At 35.0% G+C, this 24805-nt stretch overlaps 2 protein-coding genes and 1 long non-coding RNA gene across 4 annotated transcripts; 1 reads left to right on the top strand and 2 right to left on the bottom strand.

Annotated features, from left to right (window-relative positions):
- Positions 1–293: 293 nt before the first annotated feature.
- On the top strand, positions 294–2311 carry LOC107947529 (uncharacterized). The gene is made up of 3 exons (XR_001697156.2): positions 294–410; positions 923–1015; positions 2081–2311. It is a non-coding gene; the product is annotated as an uncharacterized lncRNA (long non-coding RNA).
- A 995-nt stretch (positions 2312–3306) lies between these two features.
- On the bottom strand, positions 3307–13938 carry LOC107945880 (vacuolar protein sorting-associated protein 8 homolog). Its single transcript, XM_016880032.2, has 19 exons — positions 12372–13938; positions 11518–11829; positions 11166–11402; positions 10925–11045; positions 10702–10859; positions 9950–10583; positions 9360–9424; positions 9180–9281; positions 8938–9080; positions 8131–8186; positions 7019–7686; positions 6726–6916; positions 6294–6600; positions 5730–6017; positions 5542–5651; positions 4847–5174; positions 3997–4404; positions 3671–3914; positions 3307–3514 (listed from the first exon to the last, which is right to left on the bottom strand). Exons 1-19 carry the CDS (start codon positions 13770–13772, stop codon positions 3489–3491), a joined length of 5799 nt encoding a protein of 1932 aa, XP_016735521.1. The 5' UTR covers positions 13773–13938; the 3' UTR covers positions 3307–3488.
- Positions 13939–17304: 3366 nt separating this feature from the next.
- LOC107945881 (60S acidic ribosomal protein P1) lies at positions 17305–18547 on the bottom strand. 2 transcript variants are annotated; one of them, XM_016880033.2, is made up of 3 exons: positions 18399–18547; positions 18153–18241; positions 17305–17717 (listed from the first exon to the last, which is right to left on the bottom strand). In XM_016880033.2, exons 2-3 carry the CDS (start codon positions 18222–18224, stop codon positions 17448–17450), a joined length of 342 nt encoding a protein of 113 aa, XP_016735522.1. In that variant the 5' UTR covers positions 18225–18241; positions 18399–18547; the 3' UTR covers positions 17305–17447. The 2 variants fall into 2 exon arrangements, with proteins under 2 accessions (XP_016735522.1, XP_016735523.1); XM_016880034.2 differs by having other exon boundaries at positions 18153–18231; positions 18399–18541.
- Positions 18548–24805: the final 6258 nt, after the last annotated feature.

Raw genomic sequence — 24805 nt, 5'->3', positions numbered from 1 at the left:
GTCAGATAATTTGTAACGACTCATCTTTCGATAATATCAAAAAATTTGATTTTGAGATCTAAGTCGAGTTAGTTCTAAAATTTTTAATTTAGTTAGTGATTAATTAAGCACAATATCTAATATAATACAAGGACTAAGTTGTAAGTGACAAATTGAGAATTTCATCAAGTCTTTAGGATACGATTAAACCAAGGGTCAAAAGGGAAATTTGCCCATATTTAATTATGGCTAATGTTTTGAATTAATAAAAGCCATCATTTTGCACTATCTTAAAAGACTATAGTGATTAAATGCATTATTATATTATATTAAACTAAATCAAATAAATGTGAAAGTGGAGAGAAGATAGCATTTTTATCATGAAAAGAAGGTTTAAGTTCATCCTCTATAATCGGTCAAAATTGGTCAAGGTAAACTTTCCTTCTAAAATTTATATGGATTTTTAATCTATTTAGCATAGTAAAGTTGATCTATAAGTTAAAATTTTCAATTGTTAAAAGTTATTCAAGTTATCATTGAAGGGAGTATAAAAATTGAGTTAAATTTATGAATTACTTGGTTGATTAAATTTAAATTAGGTGAAAATCTTGTTAGCAATGTAGTGGGTAAAGTTGTGATTAAGTTAATTTAAGTAATTGCTAAAGAACTTCTTTTTTGTATTACTAGGGATCTAATTGTAAGAGATAAAAGTTATATAATTAATTAGTATACAATAATAGATCAAGGTCCTTGGAGAAAAATTACGAAATTAGGTTTCAATTTGATTGAGAAAGTTGAAAGATATGAGAAATTTTGGATAACAGGTCCGAACGGTTATTAAGAGATTTTGCATTCCATGACATTATCATTTATTTGAATCATCATTGAGTGACTATTAGTTGTTAAATTATGGTGTTAATTATAGATTTGTATGATTTATTAGAGAAAGAATTGGAGGGTGTCAGAGCAAGCAGAGGAAACGATAAAATTGTTGATTAAGCCTTGAATGATATCTACTCATTTTGTGATTTGAAAGGTAAGTTCTCATGGAATTCACTATCTTTCTTTGATAGTTACGTGTGTTGGTATGTGTCATCATGTTTATAATGTTGCTAACTATATAACATGTTGAGTATTCAATGAACTTAACATTCTTGGCAACAAGACACTAATGAATGAATATAAGTTGGTGAATAAGTAGAATGAATATCATTTGATTAGTGGGATGGAAATCATGTATTTATGCAAAGTGATGTACTTATTGAAATGAGTCAAAAGAAATGGCTAATGATGTTTTTATGAGTTACATGAGAGATGTGTATTCTGTATTAAGCTATGGCTTGTAATCTATGCATTATGGAATGAGTCACGTAATTGTCAAAACTTGTATAGGTTCGTAAATGGTAAACACTCACGTAAACTTGATAGAACGACTAGGATACAGTGGGCATGTCAATATGGTCGTATGCACATTTCTTTATGGGTTTTGATGGAAATACGGAGACTAAGTTATATCATTGTAGAATTCAGCATTTGTTGCGGATCATCGGATATGCCTTGCGTCTACGGAGACTTTGGTGTGGTGGTGAATACGTTTTCATATGTATATGTATTTGTTGCCTACGGGCTTTGCACTCAGATGCTTTGGTGTAGTGTAGTTCATGCTCTTTTGAGCTATCTTGGTGTGGTGTAATTCACCCCGTGTCTAAGTTTATTTTTATTAAGGTTGTAATAGGCTAATCGTTAAATTGAAAATGAAATTAAGGAATGAAAAAAGAAATTGATATGTCATGAACTTTTGAAAATATAATTATTATGGTATAGAAGAATAGTTTGTTGGAAGGAGTTGAGAATTATATGATCACGTAAGAAATGTATGGTTCTTTGATGCTTTTGATTGTGATTATGATTTTTGATACTTGATTATATATGTTTAATTATGCTTACCTTGTCTTGTAATGTTATGTGTTTTGTTTAATTAGATTGTGCTTAGTTCACTTGGTATTTAATATGCTCACCTAAGATTAAGGTAAGTATCATGAATTCTATTTGAACTTACTATGCATTGAGTGCTTACTTAGTGTTATTTCTTTACGCATAGATTCCCAACTTTTGGAACCTCGAAGCCTGCTTTGAGCGGATGCTACACTATCCATAAGGTGACAAAAGTATGCTTATTTTTGTACCAAATGTTGTGGGTCTTTTGTAAGTACTGGTCAAACTCAAGTATATAAGGGTTAAGCTTAATCTTGTCATGATGGACCTAGAAAATGTCTAGTTCTTTGTTCTATATTGTTGATTAAATCCTTTTGCTATTATAAGCCCTATGATCCTCTTGTGCACAGGTTTATTTGATATGTTATGAAGTTGAAATGTGGTAATAAGTTAATTGGATGATTAGTTTCTTACTTTTCAAATTAACTAGATGGTGGGAAAGTTTAGTATTTATCAAGTATGTAAGTGATTAGGGTGTATGTATTGAAATAAGTATGTATGATGTTTTAAATATGATCTTTTGAGTCTCATAAGTTGGTCTTAATTAAGGTGTTGTTTGGGATCATTTTTGACCAAATGGGATTGGTGTTTAGTAATTTTGTAAGAAATAAGCCATTTTTGAGTAATTTTCCTCAGTCACAATATTCTCCGACTGAAGTCGTGACATCAAATCACTGTCTTCAAAGTCGCGACATTCCTTTATTGAAGCCGTGACATCAAACTGTTGTTTTTAAAATCACGACATTCCTTAGTAAAGTCGCGACACTAGAAGTTAGATATCCTTAGTGTCATGACATACATTCTTCAATGTCACGACCCGATTCCATTATAGGTCTTTTATCATTTTGATCCCTTATTTGTTACTAGCAATTCACGAGAGCTTTTTTAAGCTAACTAGAACCCGAATTTAAAATAATGATATATTTAAGTCTTAAAATTCATTTATTTTGTTAAATACATGATTAAACTTAATTTGTTTATATGATTCTTCTTTTGAATGTTGAATTTAATCTGTAGCCGCTATTATCTCACATTTGGAATACGACGATTGGATCGAATCAAGTGTGGTATACTTCATTATTAGTCAAATTGTTTTTCAATTGTTTCAAGTTAAAATTAACTAAGCTCCAACCAATTTTAATTTGAGTTAGATTCAAATTCAAATAGAATTAATTCTAGGGTCTAACTAATTCTAATTTGAACTAGACAAATTCCTTTCCACAATTAAATTAAATTGATGTTCAAATATGGTTATGTTTTGTTCCTTCAAACTGAATTTATCTTCTATTAAGGAATAATAAGTTATTGGCAGCCAAAGAGCCAAGCATGATGTGACCAATGCTTCCTATGAAAATTGATAGCCAAGAGAATCCCATGAATATTTCTATGAAAATTTTATTCCAACACGGATTTAACAAAATCAAAACCTCAAAATCATCATGCATCTTAAATTAAATCTTTTTCTTTTTGTGTGTCTGTTCATCTACAGTATACTTTACCGTGCCAATCCTCTCCTATGGTTTGCTTGTTTTCTCCTTGCCTGCAAAACAAATTCCCCCAAGGTTAAAAAACAAGACGGATGGTATCGGTAAAAAAGACCTTTCTGGCCTCTCTCAAGAGGGATTAAATTGCTCCAATTTGCTCGATATTGAAATAGAGAGCAACCGGAAAAGTAATTTAACTGAACTGAACTCACCAAAAATACTTGATTTTAGTGGGAATCTGAGAGATGATCCCTTTAATTTTAGATCCTTGAGTTGCTTGTTTCTGTTTGGTTTTTGGATTCCACCCACTTGACTGCTGCTTTCCCCTGCTGCTAATACTCCACTTCCTTTCTTCACTTTTTCGTGATAAATCGCCGGCGGTGCAAGCCTCAACTGTGGTAAATTTTCTATCTGGGCTAATCTCTGGTCTTTTTGAAGGTTACTTAAAATTTCAAACTGAAAAAACCCCAAATTGAATTATATGTAAGTGCTTTAGTAAAGTAGTAATCAGATATGATAAGCAGAGATATAGATTTACCCGCGATATTTGTTGAAGGCCGTAAGAGTTATCTAGTGCGTCATTTTCGTGAGGGTGTAATGTTGATCCTTGTGCTGGTTGGGATCTTGAGGGCAACGAACTAACTAAACCATTCTCTGTAAGAGCGGATTTACTTCTAGATCTGTGAGTGTTTTTCTTGGGCAAACAAACAGGGCATCCAGATGACAAGCCTCTAGTTGATGACTCGTTTTCCAGAAGCTCACATTGAATATGAGTTGCGTGACCACAACTGAAAACCCGAACACGAAAGCTAGAAGAGGTCTTGGTAAGAAGGCTGTTGCATATACAACATAATAAACTTCGAGGTGCATATCCATGAGAAGCTCCCTTCTTCAGTAAGCTCATTGTGTAAAATGTGTCATCCTCAATCAAAGATTTTGCAGTATCCTGAAATTTAACAGAAAAAAAGGAAAAAAGCAACAACTAAGATTCACCCAAGATTTTAATATTAAAATGATTCATGGCAAAGTATTACTGAAAGAGGAGAACCCCGAGTTGCAACCAAATGTAACTTAAAAGAGAAGGGTAGGGCACAGTTACTATACTGAAGTAAAATGATAATTCAGAAATAAAGCCTTGCTGCATTTTTGTTGCCTAGTGATGTATACTGGTGTAGTACATACAACATGCCAACAGAATCATAGTTTTTCTTTTAGAAGAGCCGAATTCTAGATTTATAGCATCAGCTGTGGGACTAAACTCAAAGTATTGAGGTTTGCAATGCAGGTAAAGGTTCTCGAGTTAGTTCTAACAATAAACTGGAAACATCAGGAGAATAACGTTTACAAGTATATAAACTAATCTTTATATTCAAAACGAACGAACATACCAGAATTCTTCTTTCAAAGCCATAAGTTCCGAGCATTCCCAATATGGTAAGCTTAAAATCTCCAAATTCCTGGCCGACATTATCAGATAGTAGTTTTGACATAATAGTTGGAAGATGAACATATCCTATCATTCCCTCAACAATCTCTTTGATGAATTGAGAGAACAATTTCCTCAATATATGACCACCTTTGTGAGATTTAGGTATCCTCCACTTGATCATGCATTCTTCTTCATCTTGAGAGCCCAATGACCCAACCAGTCCCGCATGATTTTCCTTTTCAGATACCCTATCATTGCAGTACGAACCCATCAAAGGTTCACAAAATCTGCATTGAAATTCAGAGGATGATAAGCATATATGTACTCTTTAATCATTTTAAGGTATTTCATTATAGATGTACTCTTTAATCATTTGGAGGATTTCACCACAGACGTACTCATCATATCACACACAATGGTATCTTCATTCAACTTTTAACTGTAACAATTATGGTATCATGTCTTGTGCCAAAATAAATGAGTTTCAAATTCAAATAAGGAAGATACAAAAATAAATGATGGATTTTTAGTTATCTAAAGCAGCCCATGGTTTTACACACCTCGTTTATCAAAACTTAGCAGAACATTGAAAAACATAAAAGTATGAGGTTTAAATTTTGAAGAAAAGCAAATCTATGAATATGTTGGACTTACGAGTCAAGTAATCTAAACCAAAGCATCTCAGACTCTTCTGGATTCAAACGAGGGGTATTCCGTTGGCATAATTCAATACAGGCTTGCAATAAATTGCGTATGTCATTCACCTGTTCAATAAAGATCAGAAATGACATCAAGGTATTCCATCATTAAGAAAAAAGATCTTAGAGATATATGGTACAAACCTCCTTCATTTTCAAAACAGAGTTGAAATACTCCATGCTACCAGATCTACTCAAAGATACCTTAGAGACCACACTTCCGATGGCAGTATCAAGCTCTGTAAATTTATCATTAAGGCTAGAAAGTGTAAGCAAAAGAGCACTACCAACATCACCAACCCTTTCTAATAAAAATGCAGCTGCATCTATGATTCCATGTTCCTGGCACAGGCGGAGACAGTGTTCAACTCGATAGCTATCAAAAGTTTCCAAGAACTTGAGAACTGAATCCCGTTCAAACTGACATAATAACTGTAAAAGGAAAAACAGGAGGCAGGATCAGGAAAAGTGGCCAACCTATATTATAAGAACAAATATTTTACTTCAGTAAGCAATTTCCTTTCTGATTATTATAAACCCTGAACCTGAAAACTTAAGGAAGACAGCTAATACAAAATGAAAGATGAATGGTAGAACAAATAAAAAATGCCATACAAGTGACTTAAAGCTATGCAGTTCTATTGGACACCAAGGAGAGTCAGGCAGTTGTATGCTATTAAATAAGGATTGCAGTCAATAGGCACTTACCTCCAGATAAAGCTCAATCATATCATCAGTTACATGAAGAGGATTATGTCGCAGATACTTGGGGAAATTAGACAAATTTTCCAAGTAGGCTTTAAGGACTTTTTCTGATTCTTTCCCCCTTTTTTCACTCAAGACATCTATAATCTCTTCTTCTCTTAAACAAGAGAAGTTGAAGGTGCCTGATAAGTGAACCTCAATGACCGTCTTTAAGTAAAGGAAAAGGCTTTTTGGATGAGAGTTAAGTTCAGATAGGATATGAGAACTTTCTTCTTTAAAATGGTCAACAATTAAGAATAATGTCAACTCTCTGCAAAAGATCATAAAAGCACAAGTTCAAGAAGGGAAGAATAATTTCTACAACAGCAGAAACAATCTTTTAAAGATGAAAACAAAAGAAAAGGTGACAATTTCGGAATTCATAACCAGTATAACCTGCTTAAATAAACCAGCTCTGGAATTCGAGAGATGACTGCTGATCTGAAAATAGTAAAATCTCCATTGCTCAACTGCATTAACATGTTGTTGATAAATGCGAAGGCATGAATTGGCTCTTTCACATCTTTCATATAGCTGTCGAGAGCAGCAAGATACTGATGTCTGATGGTATGAATTAAGGCGCAAACCTAAACATAACAAGACAAACTTAAGGAAGACACAAAGAGAGAAATCTAAACCCTTGCATTATGCTCACAGTGAAAACTCAAGACATAACACCATAAAGATACCTGGTAAAAGCATGCATTCTCACATAACTGTAGCACATAGGATTGGTCCCATTCAGTTTCTGGCACTACCTCCAAAAGTGCCAGTAATTGCTTCTCTCTTCTTTTGGATCTTTCAGTACTCATGGTAGAAACACTTTGTGAACTGTCATTTACTGAAGTCAAGTATTCCAAAATCTGATTTAGAACAGTTTTTGGGATTTTAGCTCTTCCACATGCAACATAGCATGCGATAAACTCAAACAGATATCCCATGTCCTTTTTTATAGGCCATGCTTCGATAAATTCAGAGTCATCATAGCTTGCAAGCCCGTCTGTTTGAAGGGTATTCTTACCAAGAACATGAACCAGAGCACCAATGGTTTTCTGAACCAACATTGTTTCAGATTCAGCCATCAAATCTTTCTCCTTTTTAGCTTCCTCATTTGCATCGCCAGATTCAGAAAAAGAGGAGTCCGGTTCAGGGGATTTCTCTTCTATGAAAGCACATTTGAGAACATCTAAAGTGGCCTCAGTATCCAACTCTAAGAGATAATACAGGTTAAGGTATGCCCCTTCAAAAGCCGAAGTTGAAGCTAATTTTTTATCCTGACAATCAGAAACCTCTAACAAAAACTGCAGAAGTTCAGTCCTAAGAGACAACAAGCGTGATGGTGGAAGAGTCCCTTGGCCTGAGGATGGCAAATTGTGATATTTCAATGATAACTGACAGAATCAATGGTGTATATGTTTCTTAGAATAACTTTGTGCAAATGATCAGCCTTAACCATTTCTAACTGACGACTAAACATGAAATCATAAAAGGATATGTCACATACAAGTGTGTACTAGTTCAGAAATGCAAAACGTAACATAAAAAGTTAATATAAGATGCCATTTTCAATAAGTTAATGCATTCAACAGCATTTCAAATGTATGCCAATGAAGGAAGCAGCAATTAGACTAATAAATTCCACATTAAGTCCAGGTCAATTGCTATCTTATAGATCATCCCAATTCTAGATCCTCATATAGCCAGGGAAGAAAGTTTCTATTTACTAGTTTTTAATTGTCAAAAGAGAAATTGAATTAACAGAATGCATCTTTTCACTAATTAGATAAAACAATACTCCTACCTGGTGGAAAAGCAAGACCTGTAAAGCAGTACTTCAAGTAAACAAGCATCCTGTACCTGATAAGATGAACTACTTTAAGTAATGATAGAAAGCTAATAATATGAAGACCAAAAGAAATAAAAAATTAAATTATAATGAATTTAAAATGCCACAATATTATAAAATTACCATTAATCTAAATAAAGTGAACAGAAATATTGCCATTAAACAATGCAATTTGTTCTTCCCTAAAATTTGTACAAGGGTCTCACTTTCAAACAACATAGAGAGAATATTTTATAAACTTGTGAAGTAACATAGAGTGCCAGAAGTTGCTCAAATATATCTCGTTGCTTCTGTTTTATTTAGGTAATTAAACAAGCAAGCCACAACAGTATATCTGACTAAACCTCAAGGTCAGCACTACTACTTTCATACCATTTCACCTCCACATGTTACTAAACAGAAATCTTAAGAGAGTAATTAAAACAGGTACTCCCAAGTGTTAGTTTCTGGTAATTAATGTACCATTGCACTGACTCCTTTGTTTTAGTTCAAGCTTTGCCAAAATAAGCTGAGTAAGGTAGAGGCACTTTAATGCTTCGGGGGTTGGACTGCTCACGTGGACAGGTTACTTACCTGGTTAAGACTTAAGAATGGTCCAACATCCAAGGTGTAAACAGCAAAAGGTACCTAAGTTACATAGCTTGTATCTCTCCAGAGAAAATAGACATCATGCAACTAAGCAAGTATCATCTTGAATCCAATCAAGTGAAAACGGGTAAAAAAATCGTGCACCCTCTTAATCCACATGCCTGTCTAACTTACCCAAGGCCAGAAGCAATTTCTCCTTGACTATTTCGTAAAACTACTAACAGCTCCTCTAAAGGTGCCCTGAAATCATCTAATCCTTTGTTGAAAAGATACACCAGAGCACCATATAAACCATGCTCCCGACATAAAATGACAACCTACAACAGAAACAAGGAAAAATAATGAAAATTTTGAGAAAAGAAAACAACCACAAGAAGAAAGCAACCAAAACGGAATTGTAGAATGCATATAATAACCTGATTGAAGTCCAAGGACGAAATATCCATATGGAGAACACACTGTTCAACTCGCTGCAACCATCCTTTGCTGCTGTAATGTTCTACCAGCGCTTGCATTATCTTTCCAATAAAGTGAAAGTATAATTACAATGTATAATAAGGTGAAAAGTATAGCACAGATTTAACATCAAATGGTACCTCAGGAGGCAAACATCCAAGCATGTCCTTCAATATGTATGGCTCCAGAAGCTCTAAAAATGTATCTAGAACATAAAAAGGTAAATTGTTCAGAGATTCTATCAAGACAGAAAATAATAATATCTGCAATAATTGAAACCAGCCAAGCATCATTCTCTTCAATATCTTCCCAAGTTTTCTGCCTAAGCCATTAAAACTCTTAAATGACTTTTCAGTGAAATTCTACCCTAAAAAGATGCAAGAAAATTTGTTGTTAGATTTGGGTTCAGGATTTTCAATTAATAAGGAATTATGAAATGCTATTCGTATTTATGTTATTTAAAAGTAGTTCCAATAATTGTAACGGAAAAGAAGTCACTCCAACTTATCTCTATTGGATGTGCAATGAACACCAAAAACAGGGCCAAGTTTATCAGATATCAGGCATGACATCTTTTCCTCAGCTTCAATTATAACAATTACACTAGAAAGATAGTGATTCTACATCATTAATTGTCTGACTTGGCAATATGGATCTCCATTTTGATATTGAACAGAGAATACACAATTTGAAGTAATTATTGCACGCATGAATGAGCTGTGTGTAATACCTCTTTGCTGAACAGCCACGAATTTGGAGAAAATTTCATCAAAAAGAATGTCAGTCCTCCTGATATGGACACAAAATTCAACAGCAACACCACCAACACGGGTGAATTGCTCTTTTATTTCTGAGTGCACGGAACCATTTCTACTTTCCCGGTCATCTGGCTGCTCCACCTTACCAATTTGGTTACCTAATGCCACAGAAATATAGGAAAACACTTCATCCACATACGACAAAAGCAACTCTACAAGATAGGGCATTATGGTCTCCTGCACTGCATCCAGGTTTCTAGGAAGGTCAATAACACCATGGGCTTGACCATCATAAAGTGTCATTGCCATGTTCAAAGCTCCCATCCAGTCACCGGCTTTCCGTAGAACCTGAATTCGTTCCTTCCATGGAAGGAGACGGCAGACAGTAAGATGCATAGGTCCTAGTATATATACAGATGCTCCTCTTACAGATACACAATTATGATAAGCTTTTTCAGGGTTTCCAAAGATATTAACAAAGTGAGTATGATACGTAATGAGATCATCTCCTCCCAAGCCATCTACAGCAAAACTTGTTTGGTGAATCAGGGTTCCATCCCTAGCAAACAAGTTGAGTTTTCCTGTCATTGTAAGAACCACCATCATCTGCATAGGCATGAAACCCTCCATTAGCAAATTGTTTTATGAAGGCAAAATTAGATGCAAAATAAAATCCTGAAGAAGATAAAATGCCTATGTGATTAAGCAAACAAAACAACTATACCTGATCATCCAACCAAGCCAAACCAATGGCTGAACTGTCAAGGGACCATTTCCCATATACTTTTAGGTCTGATTTAACCAATTTTGCAACCTGAACTTTCCGATCCCATGCAACTGCAAGAAGCGAAGTTCTCTCTGCTGTTTCTGTCGGTGAATTTTCTGCAGCATAGTCATCTCTCAGAAAGCTGTTAATCTTAAACTTAACAACCTTAATCACTCTATACCTGATGAAGATCCACAAGGCTGCGCCATACATGTCCATGCAGTGTATGGCATGGAACCCTCCCGCACACCATCCGGCCTAGAAAGTTGCGCATAGACTTCTAATGTTGGAGTAAGCCTTACCTATAGGCAAAAAAAAATGGCGGCCTCAGTAAAGGCTGAATGTGAACTTCCCAGAAGAATGCAAATTTAATCCTCAACACAAAGATACATGGAATTTGGGCAATCATCTGGACTTCATACCACCAGAGCAGTTTGATAGGTGACAAATATGACCACACCTTCTTCAGCCATAGACGAGCCTTCAGCGAAGAGTTTCCAACCTGCATCTCCCCCAACTACGCCTCCCACCTTGCTACCAATACTGCTAGTAGAAGTAACATTCCCTTGAGAGGTCACTGAAGTGCTCCCACATGAACCGTCAAAAAGAAGTGGGGAAGCTGACAATACGGTGCCCGTTTTTTGTCCATCAAGAAGACACTATTTCAATCAATATTAGAACATCATCAATGTGACAAGTATAACATTTGTGGCAACTGAATATAAGTTTAGAAAAAGTAGATCCTCGATGCAAATAGACTTATTTGCCCTTTACCTGTGTTTTGATTGAGAACCTATTAAGCAAGGGAACAACTGAGAAAGCATGTAACAGCACCAAGCCTTTACTATCACCTGTAACAGCTTTAAACTGGCGAGTAACTTGAGAATCCTGCCCCAGAAATAATGTATGTATCACTGGTGCATTATGTTCTCCAGCAATAACTTTTGTTGCTGATGCCCTCTGAACATCCCAAACTGTGACATGGCCATCACCATAGCCAGCTAAGAGAAGGTCTCCTGGCTGATTGAAGCACATGGATGTTACAGGGGCAAGGGACCGATCCCCTTGCAAACCAAGTATCACCATCTAGAATACATGTGACATCATAAAACAGCAAAGTTAACTTACAAAAATAAATAACAAATGGAAATTCAAATTCAAGAAAGTTTGAAAAAAGTATGCATATTGAAGCTTCAAAGTTCATCATACAATCCTCAATTGCAGGAGAATACAACACGGATAATTGCAGTCTATGGTTCACCACGTGAATGCAAGCAAATAAAAAAATAGATATGTAAAATATGTCAAGGAACTTAACAAGCCTCTGATTCCAATCATATGCTTCTTTAAATCTTGTTATGCAGCTGGATCATGCCTTTTTAGTCATAATGCACTATTGCACTCACAATATCATATAGGATCCCATCTTCCTAATTTCAATCCATCAAACCTGAATGTGATACTAAATTTTATTGTTTTGAATTAGAATGTGTTTTCAGAAGAATATTGTCCTACCCTTAAATTTGTCTTTACCAGAAGAGCAGAATTAAACAACTTTGAAAAGGCAAATAATTCTGCAGAAATGCAACCAAAGATAAAAAATTAAAGAGATAGGGCAATTGAAGCACCTTAGGATCCATGCTGTCGGCATGATGAGTGGAATATTTACTGGGGACTAAGATGATGACTCCTTTAGTCATTCCCACGGCAATGAAGTTCAGATGAACTGCCAAAACTTGAGGGGAGCCATGATCACGCCTGAATGCCTGTGATGAAAGAGTCCGAGTGATTACATTGCTAGCATCAACATCAAAGTATCCCAACGTGGTTGAACCCCTCCTAACACCTTCAAGCCTCATGGGTTGAGCAGCTGCACCCTCCTCCCAATGCAAACCAGTAGAAGCCTGTTTCTTCTCAAGCTCCTCAGCCAATTCAAGCGGCTTCATTGTAGCACGTGCATTGCTTTCCACCCTTTTACTCATCATCTCACTCTCTAGTTGCTCCAGTCTCTCCTCTACAAGCTCTGAAATATCACTCATTGAACTTTTATCATCACCACCACTAGCATTTTCCTCACCATCTTCGTAACTGGGCATATCACTTGCTACGTTCTCTCTTTCCAAACCCACCCTCTCCAAGTCCTTACTTATATTTCTCTCCTGATCAACGCTAGGCAAAGACAAAACACTCTTTTCATATGAATCATTGGCATCAAGAACCAGAGAATTCTCAGACACAGAAACAGGGTCAATTTCATTATCTAAAACTTCACCCGAACCCAAAACTGTAACTTCTTTATTCAAGCTGTCATCAAAATCAAGCTTAGAAGAGCCGTCAATTCGTTCAATTACTCTCTCAGCTTCACTTTCCTTATCTTTACTCTCATTAGCCTCACTATTTTGATGGGCATCAGCAGATTGAAAATCGCCCATTTTATTATCACTAGCATAATCATCAATTTCTAATTTTTCACCTGAAACGCTTGATTTCGAGCTAACCCCAATCGATTCCCCATTCAATGAGCTAACATCCTGATCATCACTACCTACAACCCTCTGAAGAACCCCACCACTTACCGCCCTCCTCGACTTGATAGCAGCCGCATGTGGAGTCGGAACCGACCTCGACGCCGCAGCCGCAGCCGCGAGCGCAGCCCCTGGTTTCGCATTGGATTTCACTCCACCAAACAGCGTCGGAAGCTGTTTCGAAGAAGATGATGACGAAACCCTCCAAACCGGATCACCAATCCGCTTGAACGGACTAGTCTTCGACGATTCCGCCGGTCCTTCTGAAAGAGCATCTCTTTCCTCTAGCAATTCCACGAATTCTTGCGGAACGGTATTCGACCGGGCAAGGCGGTTATCGGAACGGTGATGAGAAGAGAGAGGGGATGAAGGCGAAGAAGATGACGTGGATGCATCGGAATCGTTGAGGATTTCATCGATGGTACGGTGAGGAACGATTGAATTGGAATCGTCGTCGGAATCGGAGAAGTGTGAGTCAAGTAACGTGTCGAGGTCAGCTTCCATTTTGGGTAAAAGCTATGTCGTTGACACTTTAAAATTCAGCTTTATTATAAAATCTCCGGTAGTGAAAGTGAAAACGTTCATTGTTACCAAGAATTTCAGGCAGTGAACTTCTTTTCGGAGATCTTAGACTCCTTTGTTGTTTTCAAGCTTTGAAAATAACTAGGGTTAATTCCACCAAAAGTCTTCAAACTATCCTTATATTTTAAATTGATCCTTCAATTTCAAAATGTTACAATTAAGTCCTCAAAGTTTCAATCTAATACAATGGTTAAAATGTATCATCAGTCCCTGTACTCTTCTTTTATTTTGAATTTAGTCCATTTACTTTTCAGATTTTAAAATTCAAGTCTAATTTTTAACATCATTAAAACTTTTTTTGTTAAATTTATTGATATGACATTTTGAAATAAAAAAAAACACTCACTTACTAGCTATGTAAATAAAAATAATAATATCACTAGCTATGTAAATAAATAATAATAATATCATAATGAGCGTGAATTTAATAAAATAATTTTAACCAATTGGACTTAAATTTGAAATATGAAAAGTAGAGGGACTGAATTCTTAAAAAGAAAGTATATGGATTAAAATTATTTTATAAGTCTGAGAGGTCCGTCATCTCTTCTTTGTGGATGATGTGGTGCTATTGCCTAAGGTTGATGAGAATCAGATGGCAGTGATTAACAGGATGCTTAATGATTTTTGTAAGAGGAACCGGCAAAAGACTCAAAGTCTTCTTTTCAAAAAAACGTCCCGAGGCTAGTTTAGGTAGAGATTAGTAGCGGTTTGGGCTTCTGTAGAGTGGAGTACCTTGGTAGGTACTTGGGAGTTACCAAGGATATGTTTGGATATATACTACAACGAATGCGTAATAAACTTGCTGGTTAGAGCAAAGTCGCTTTCTCTTGCGAAAGGGGTGCTGGCTTCTATTCCCACCTATGCGATGCAAACCATGGTGGTTCCAATAAGTGTGTATGGAGATGGAGCGACTCATTCGAATTTTTATTTGGGGTACCACAGAAGATGGGAGAGGTGTTTAATGGGATAATGTTTATCGTGATGTGGTTAAGGGTGGTCTTGGTATCCGTCGTATGGTGGATTTTAATAATTCTTTCCTAATGAAACTTGGTCATCTAAATTTTTTTTTTTCAATATCTGGATCATTTGTGGGTAAAGGTGTTACGAGACAGGTACAAATGGATTGGTCTGGTTCGGATCTCTATTGCTAAAAATGGATGCTCACCTCTGTGGAGGGGCATTAGTCGGGTAAGGGACGAAGTTAAACAAGGGTTGTGTTGGAATTTGGGCAAGGCAAAACGGTGGATTTTTAGTTTGATAGGTGGCTTCCGAATGGCTATCCTCTCATTGATGATGTTCGGTCAAGGGAGGTGGCCCCGGCTGGCTTTACATCCGTCTTATCCATGACGAGTGTTATGGAACTTGGGCTTGGGAGAGATTTAATCAGCTATTGTCTCAACGTGGGATCTCAAGAGTGGTTGCGGCTGATGTTGAGGATTCCTTGGGTTGGAGATGGGGTTCCAAGAGGATTTTCAATATACGTTCATCATGTAAGGTGGTTGCGCTTACGATTTCCATTGCTGATGATGGGTAGAAACGTGTGTGGAAGCTTCAGTGCCCGCAACAAGTTCGATCCTTCATGTGGCTGGTGTTGAATAAAAGGCTTCTCACTAATGTAGAAAGAGCACGGCATCGCTTTACAGTCCAGATGGGATGTAACAGTTGCGGATGCCCTGTAGAAGCCATTGACCATGTGCTCTGGAAGTGTTGTCTGGCAATTGTTGTTTGGACAGATTTTGGGCTCTCGGGTAAGCTCACTGACTTCTTTGAGTTAAATTCTGAGAGATGGCTAAAGGTGAATATGTCGAGCTCTCATGTTTTCCTAAGGTTCAAGCTGATTGGGAGAGTCAATTTAGTATAATTTGTTGGGGGCTTATGGTAAAGACGGAATAGCCGTATTTTCAAGGAGAATTACGTTGAGCCGGAAGGAATTATTAAGTGGAGTAGTCATCTCTTGTTGAATATTCAACAGACAAATGCTTTACAGCAGCAGCTTGGTTTAGGTCGTACTTCCTTACATCATTGGAACGGGGAGCAAACCGACATAGGACTGGATTAAGGTGAATATGGATGCTTCGGTTGATACATTGTCTAGAATAGCTGTGGTAGTTGGCGTTGCTCGTGATCATAACGGTCGCTGCCTTTGGGGTTACACTAAGGATGTAGGAGTCTGCCCAGTTTTGGTGTCTTAACTATGGGAGGCATTTGAAGGTTTGCTGATAGCTTGGGAAGAAGGGTGCCGACGGATTGAGCTTGAATTGAACTCTCTACAGGCAGTGGAGCTACTGCGAGGCAGTGGAGCTACTGCGAGGCAGTGGGGTGAGTTGCATTGCTTGATCGTCAATGGGTGGTAAGGATCAGTTATGTGTTGCGATCTACGAATCAGATAGCTGATGGCATGCCATGACTACCGTCGACGATACAACGGGATAGAAGGGTGGTCACGAATCTTTCATATTTTGTCTGTTTTGCTGCAAGCTGATGCTGATGCTGTGACATATCACTAGGGATGTCTTTATCCCTCTCTGAACCAAAAAAAAGGGTACAACTAGATCTTTACTTTGGGTGCCAAGTAAATGTCACCGGCTAGACCTGAATTATTTGTACTATTCATAATAATTCAATTCAGTGTAATTTAATTTTCAAAATTTTCATACTATTTTTGAATTTTGGGTTTTTAAAAGTTAATAAAATAGGCCCTATTTTATGACTTGTGAATATTTTGATAAAATTTCGAAGTTTTCTTAAAATAAATAAAAAAATTGAATAACCCTAATAGAAATCTTTTGAAAAATATTTTTACATTGTAAAAAATAAAATTGATTATAAATTAAATAAAAATAAAACTCGATTCCTGTAACCGCAAATTCATAACTTGTGAATCAAAATTGTCTGCACCATCGGTTCAGATCAAATGTCATGGAGGGTAGTTCATCATTCTGCTCAGTGATGGTTGAAAGTTTGAGACAAAAATTTAATCGGTTAATGCCAAAACTGGTTAGGACAGGAGGAAAAAGTTTGCAACTTCATGATTTATTTAGTCCAATTATTCAGTCTGGTGGCCTAATCGGTTCAGCCATCAATCTAGTTTTGAAAACCTCATACCTCATATGACAGGAGATTCAGTTAATGTTCTTTGGAACAAAGGCTACGGCTAAATGATCCACAGACCAATACAGTTTTTGCATAAAGGAAATATAGACAAAGCAACACATAACCAACTTTCAGCATAAATTAAAATAGAGCTGCGTACCAATGAGCAATGACACTAATGTGGAAGATACAACAATCTATAATCATGATATTATGTCCCCAAGCATACTGAACTACCTACAGAGAAGTATTTGGAACCGAAGCATGCATAGCAATGGAATTAAACAAGGAAAGAAGGGAAAAAGATTGGTCTAGAATCTATAATACTTCTATATATAGGAAGATTCAAAAAAACAGATCACAAAGAAAGAGCTACTTAGTGTCAACTTTCATTCAACAAAAACGTAATATTTCTAATCAACATGCAAATACCAATAGCAATACAACTCTAAAAGCGTTACTACCTTCATGTGATATAACTAGTAATTGACCAAAACACACCTAATCAAACAAACTGAATCCCATATCGTCATCACTCTCTTCCTCCGGTTCTTCCTTCTTTTCCTCAGCAGGAGGTGGAGCAGCAGCACCGGCTCCTCCGCCAGCAGCAACAGGTGCAGCTGCAGCTACTGGGGCACCACCACCACCAGCTCCAACATTGGTTATGAGATCCTCAATGTTGCACTTCTCAAAAAGCTTAGCGAACAAGCTTGGCCAGTAGGATTCAACAGAGACATTTGCAGCTTTAACTAGTGTAGAAATCTTCTCAGCCTATAAACCATGGTTAAGGAAAAGAACTCATATGACAAAACTCTCATTCTTTTTCTAAGGTCACAAGTACGATAAAATTAAAGTATAAAAATACAAATACATGTCAAAACAACCACAAAGTAAAATAAATTATTACAATACAAAGGATTAAGAACAGGAACAATTCAGATCAATCCTGACTATATCAGACTAAGACCCACATATCAACAGGGACTCAAAGACCCCACGATATTATTACGCATGATGATCTCAAATTTTGGTACTCAGAACCCAAGGCCTCCGCTTTTTCCAACTATACCAATGCCTCATCGGCAGGAATCTCTCATTCTTTTAACATCAATAATTAATTTTTCGCCTTTTATTCAATAATCGTATCAGAGGAACGACAAAAATATCAAATTATAAATCATAAACCCTTAATTGCATAAAGGATACGGTGATGGGGATGCCATCATCATAAAGAATAAGAGCAGCGTAAGAGCAAGCAGCTTCTCCGACAGTGGACATCGTTTCACTATTAAACACTAAACAAAAACACAATTAAAACAAAAGGCGATATAAATATTCTATAATAAAATCGAGAGTATATAAGAAACAGAAATTTCTTGGGAAATTCTTAAAGAAAACGATCACACGAAAAAAGTAACAAGAAAAATATATTATAATGAATTGAATTATTACCTGAGAGAAAATCTGAGAATGATGGGTTCTTGGGGAAGCTGTGCAGCGCCGCTCTCAAAGCTGGTAATTTCTCGGGCTAGGGTTTCAGGATTAGGGTTTTAAAGGGAAAAAGGTGTTAATTTGGGGGCTCCTGAGATTTCTGAGGCCCACTGAACTAACTGGCCCGTTTCTATAAAAATAAGGTAAAAATATCTCTCTAGTCTCTCTCAATTTTGATATTGAGCAAATTGGTCCGTTTCAAAAAAATTGAAGCAATTTAGTCTCTATAAATTTCGAAAGTGAAAAAATAAGTATAATTAATCACGTAGTTAATGTTTTTCATCAATTTTACATAATTTTGAGTGATACAATAATAAATATAGCTTTCGATATTTGTATATTTTATGTAAATGTTTACGGAATATGTAAATGTTGCAAGCTAAATCTGTTAAAATTACAACCAAATAACAAAATGGGTAAATATTGCGATTTAAATTTGTTAAATGAAAACTAAATTAATAAAATGTATAAAATTTAAGGGTTGAATATGCAAACATTTTCTTTCTCCCATTGTAAATGTCTCTTTCTCTTGTATGTCTCCCTTCCTCTACAGCTACAGCAACTATTGGCCAACAAATAAATACATGTCTTAGGATTAATGTTTGGAGGACCAAAACTTTCTAGCATAACCTTTTCAATTCTCATCTTGTTTTTTTATTTCTCTTAACAAAAATAATTACAATTAATATTTTTTTAATATTTTTCATGTCTATTTTATGGTTCATGTTCGGGGTTTGTGGCTATCCCACCCAATAATATTGTCCCCGAGGTTCGAACCTCATTTTTCCTTTAAAAGTAAAATGTGCTTTACTACTACAGCACTTTTTGGTCCCATTTTTTTCATTGATAAACAAGAAAAATTCTATTTGCAAACCAACCAAAATTGCGTTTAAAATAGTAATCACCCTAGCTTAAGTTTTTTTCTTTTGCATTTCTAGGTTATTAAGGAACATAAAGAGAGAAGAGAAAATTATGAGTATGTTGTCCATTGCTTTATCAAAACCTATGCTGACTTCGTCTAAACATTATTGACTGAAATGTCTTATTATTTTAACAATAAGAATTTTCTCATAAGTGTCAAATAAAAATTCTAACCAATGCTCTAAACAAGGCTTATCAATCAATTCATATTAGTGATCCATAATGAATACAAAAAAAAAATTTCCTTTATTCCATGAACGGGTGACTAATAGCTCCTTAAGGTTTGTTGTTGATAAGGTTCGAAGCAAACTACAAAGATGGGATGTGAGACAATTATCCTTTGCCGGTAGAGTTACCCTTGCCCAATTAGTTCTTCTTCTGATACCCAATTTTTTTATACAGTCATTACTTGTTCCTCAAAAGCTTGGCGAGGAGATCGAAAGATTGGTCTAGTAGTTTATTTGGGGTTCATCAAGAGGGAATAAGAAGACACCTTTAGTTAATTGGCAGGAAAGTTTTCAACCAATGGCTTGTGGTGTTCTAAGTATTCATCTAATGAGAAAACAAAATAATTCCTTTATGTTGAAATTGAGGTTCAACATTGTGGCCAATACTAGTGCTTTGTGGGTCCAAGTCCTTAGTCTATGTATGGGCTTAAGGAAGGTATTCCTGAAGCCATATCTAGAAAAAAAATATTATTTCCTTTGAAGATCGCTATAAAAAATTTGGCTCCTGTTACAAGATAATATTGTTTGGTTTGTGGGTGATGGAAACTGTACCCGTTGTTGGAAGGATAGTTGGATTCTAGAACTTGGCTCTTTGGTTAATCATATCCCTGCTCACATTAATTTTGATATGGATTGTTGACTTAAAGACATGGTTACAGAAGAAGGTGAGTGGAATTTGGATCTTCTTAGATTTTGGCTTTCGAACAATATTATTAAATGTATTGTAAGTTTCCTCCTCCACATCCTTCTACTGATTAGGATGGACTTTTTTAGGCTAGAACACTATTCGGGTTCTCAGAGTTTGCTTATATGATGCTTAGGTAGGGTTCGTGGAATCAAAAAGAGGAATGTTGAAACTTAGCATGGAAATATCTAGGTCCACAAAGGGTACAAATGTTTATTTGGCTTGTCAAACAAAGATTACTCACATAGGTGGAGCGGGTGAGGCATGGAATTGGGGAGAATGAGTGGTGTTTGTTATACGAACATACTTCGGAGGATGTTCTCCATGCAATTAGAGATTGTTCAGCATCTAAAGGAGTTTGGTCACAGATTATTCCAGTCAACAAGTAGGACTATTTCTTTTCCGGAGATACGTATGAGTGGCTCTCCTTTAATTTGGGCAATCGGCACAGTTTCACCTTTAGGGATATTGACTGATCGTGTTTTTTTAGGTTAATTATTTGGCGCATTTGGAAGAACAGAAACCTTTTCATCTTTTAAGGATCATCGTAGAGTGCTGATGAATAATTAAGTGTTCCTATAGTTGGGCTCGGCAATGTAATTATACATATAAGGTAGATACTAGGATGAGGAAAACTTCACAAGCATAAACTTCACAAGCATCATCCTTTTCTACTGATAATTGGATCTGATTATACTTTGATGGCACAATCAAGGTGGATTGAAAGGAGGCTGTTGAAAGGGGAGTGCTGAGGGATCATCATGGTCAATGGATCATTGGGTTTAATAAGAGGTTGGGAATTTGTTTTGTATTCAATACTAAACTATGGGGGATCCTAGACGGCTTGACGATACTATATAACAGGAACCGGGAAAAAGTGTCGATTCGGATGAAGAGTGTGGAGGTTATGCAGGCCATTCAGGTAGCTTTCTTAAGATCATCTAATTCAACACTTTCAGACGTATTCAGCAAATATTGTCGACAATGGTACAATAGGAAATGATACATACCCCTCGAGAAGAGAACATAAAAGCTGATAATATCACTAAATTGGCTTTTAACAGGGATGAGGGTTCGCAGTTGTTTGTAGAAAACCCGTTAATTATTGGTAGTGCAATTTAATTATTGTATTGTCTATCCTTTTCACCAAAAAAAAATGCAGGAACCTTTAATGGGTAAATTTGTATATTCCCTTTTAGCATCAATATTATAAAATATAAGAAAATATTATTCTAGTTAAGTCATTAAAATATTAATATTATATGTAACACCCCTAACCCGTAACCATCGCTGGAATAGGGTTACGAGGGATTACTGAACTAAACTTAATTTCGAACGACCATAGATATACACATGTTCAAACTCTTAAACCAACCAAGTCTTAAATTCAAAAAAAAACTAATATAAACTTATTACGATTCATTTCATATCATATATCGACCATATTCATAATCACATAACTCATAAGTAAGAATATCCAGAATATCATTTTTTAACTAATTCAAACACCACATTCAGTCATACATCATGTCGCCTACTCGGCTAACAAACCAATTATAAACAACAATGATATATTTATGTATATAAAATTTACATTTAAAAATTTACCTATTTTACATGTAACCATTATGCTATAACATGCACATATATATATATATAACCTTTGTAAATACAAACAATTATATATATATGGCCGAATATGTTATAAGCATTTGTATACCTTCATAGTATATTCAATCATTATTAATCAAATACTTAAAGCCATTTATCAAAATCGCATATAGGTATTTATTCATCAAATAACTAAAGTTACTATTCATATGGTCAATTTCTCAAGCTTTAGCCGAATACAATTATGCTTAAAACTTATGTTTTAACTAATGTCAAGTTCACCAATACCCAAAGATTTCCATGCATAACATACTAAAGCCGATCCTATATATATATGCTAGTAATATTTATTTCCCAATGAATCAAAGGTCATTTATAAGACCAATTCCCTAAACAAGACTCATTATGCAAATTACCAATTCCAACTACCATATATTCATGGCAAATCATTACACAACTTTCACATAGCAAAAGATAATCCAAATTCAATCTCAATTACCGAATATAAAGATATATCCATCCATGATCTCAAACATAGCTCACACATATATCATATCATATCAATCAACTTTACTTGTCTATTACAACCAATATGCATAATTATCAAAACATGATATCTTCTAAAACATAACAACACTTTTTATTTATATAACATATTAAATTAGCAAGTCATTCTCATATATAATAAATCAAGTCAAAAAATTTTATATTAGCCTCAACCATTTACGAAACATAGCCAAATCTTCAACCATAATATTTGATCAAAGTATGAAACTATACACATCAAAATAAACAAGCCCTTTTCGCATGGCTTATTATATATATACACATCATTCAAAATATATTCAAAAGGGTAGTATAGCCTATACATGCAATAGGTTTTAAGTTTAACTTTTATAGGTACCGATAAACAGACGATAGTGTGATTCACTTCGCTGACTATCCCCAAGCCCGTAACTAGCTTCCAAAATCTATAAAATCGAGGCAAACACACATACACAATAAGCTATCACAGCTTAGTAAGTCATAAGCAAATAAACAATTCAATGACATTAATAATTTAATATAACAAAATCGAATAATGCTATCGTATTCATATATACACATTCGAGCTTGCAAAATTTAAATATCAAACATGTAACTATGAATCACATTCAACTTGGCCGAATACACATGTAAATAATAACATAGTTATTTTTCACTTTCAAGTCACATACACACTCTTTACCGAATGTATTCATTCATATATAAATGCATATAAATCACAATTACGATATCACATATACTTACCATTTGGCCGAATATAGACTTTCATACACACGTATACTTTCATTTGCATCATATATAATTTGTATCACAAATCAAGTAGCCAACTTACCTTGTTATCATATAGTATTTAACTTATTACATACATGTAATAACATGTATTTATATATCACATTTACCACTTTAGAACTCGATATATTAACTCGTTTGATCATCTTTTTATCATTCATTGAATCCGTACAATTAGTGCTTAATAATTAGCTGAATGCCATAATGAAATCACACACTTAGTGCCCTCACATTAAACCAAATTGGTCTCGATATCGCACACTTAGTGGCCGTTATTCATACATCGTCGTTTTAATTTCGCACACTTAGTGCCATTCGTATAGCCGTAGTTATTTTATACTCACACACTCAGTGCTAAATATCAACAAATCACATTCACATCTATTCCTGCTTCTTAAACATATACACATTTGGCTACCATATATATATTTGCATATTTCATTTCAGCAATATATAACTAATATTTATTTAAAATTTACAACGTCTATTTGCTTGTAAACTTACCTCGGACAACGATAATCGAAACGGAACTATTAATCAACGACTTTAGTTTTCCTCCGATCCAAGTCCGATTTCTTTAATTATTGATCTAAACATATTCAAATTAAACTCATTCAAACATAATTTCATTCAATTCAATCCAAAACACATAAATGAGAAAATTATCATTTACCCTTGACATTTTACACTTTTTACAATTTAGTCCCTATTGTATAAAACATAAAATATGAAAAATTTCAATGTCTCATGCTTAGGCCGAATTTAACCCATGATTATACAAGTCCATATATTTCATTTATTTCATATTTTAGTCCTTCAATTTATTATTTTTATAATTTAGTCCAAATTACTCAAATTCATCAAAAATCCAAAGACAAAACACTATAATCTATCACATATATTTTATTTTCTATAATCAAACAACAAAAAATCACAAGCTATCATCAATGACAAAACATAAAATCATCATCAAATTTAAAAATTAAAACATGCACTTTGTAGTACTCGAAGCAACGATCACAAAAACGTAAAAATTATCAAAAACCGAACAAAACTCGTACCTTAATTTTGCTTAAACATAGCCGAACCCTTAAAGCTTTTCTTCCATTTTTTTTTCAATATTCGGCGATATAGATGAACAAATGCATGCATTTTTTTATGTTTTATTTTATTAAGACATAGTAATATGAGAATTACTATTTTAACCATAATAAAATAATACATAAACTTTATAATTAATGTCCTCAACCGTCCACTAACCTTAAGAGTGGCCTAATTTCATTTTAAGGACTCTACATTAAAAGAACAATAGCAATTTAGCACTTACACATTAATTAGCTACTTTTATATTTTACGCGATTAAGTCCTTTAATTAAATCGGGCATTCAAACAATGAAAATTTTAAACGAAAATTTAGCACACACAAATTCACACGTAATAAACACAGAAAATAATTTTTAAATATTTTTTTAGCTCGGATTCGTGGTCTTGAAACTACTGTCCGACTAGGGTCTAAGCCGAGTTGTTACATTATATTAATTAAGAACTAGTTATGAATATTCTATTTTTTCCCTTAAAAATCAATTATC

The sequence above is a fragment of the Gossypium hirsutum genome, chromosome D12, assembly GCF_007990345.1.
Source record: "Gossypium hirsutum isolate 1008001.06 chromosome D12, Gossypium_hirsutum_v2.1, whole genome shotgun sequence".
NCBI classification, from domain to species: domain Eukaryota; kingdom Viridiplantae; phylum Streptophyta; class Magnoliopsida; order Malvales; family Malvaceae; genus Gossypium; species Gossypium hirsutum.
Note: the sequence above shows the minus strand (reverse complement) of the source record. Positions and strands in the feature narration are given on the sequence as shown.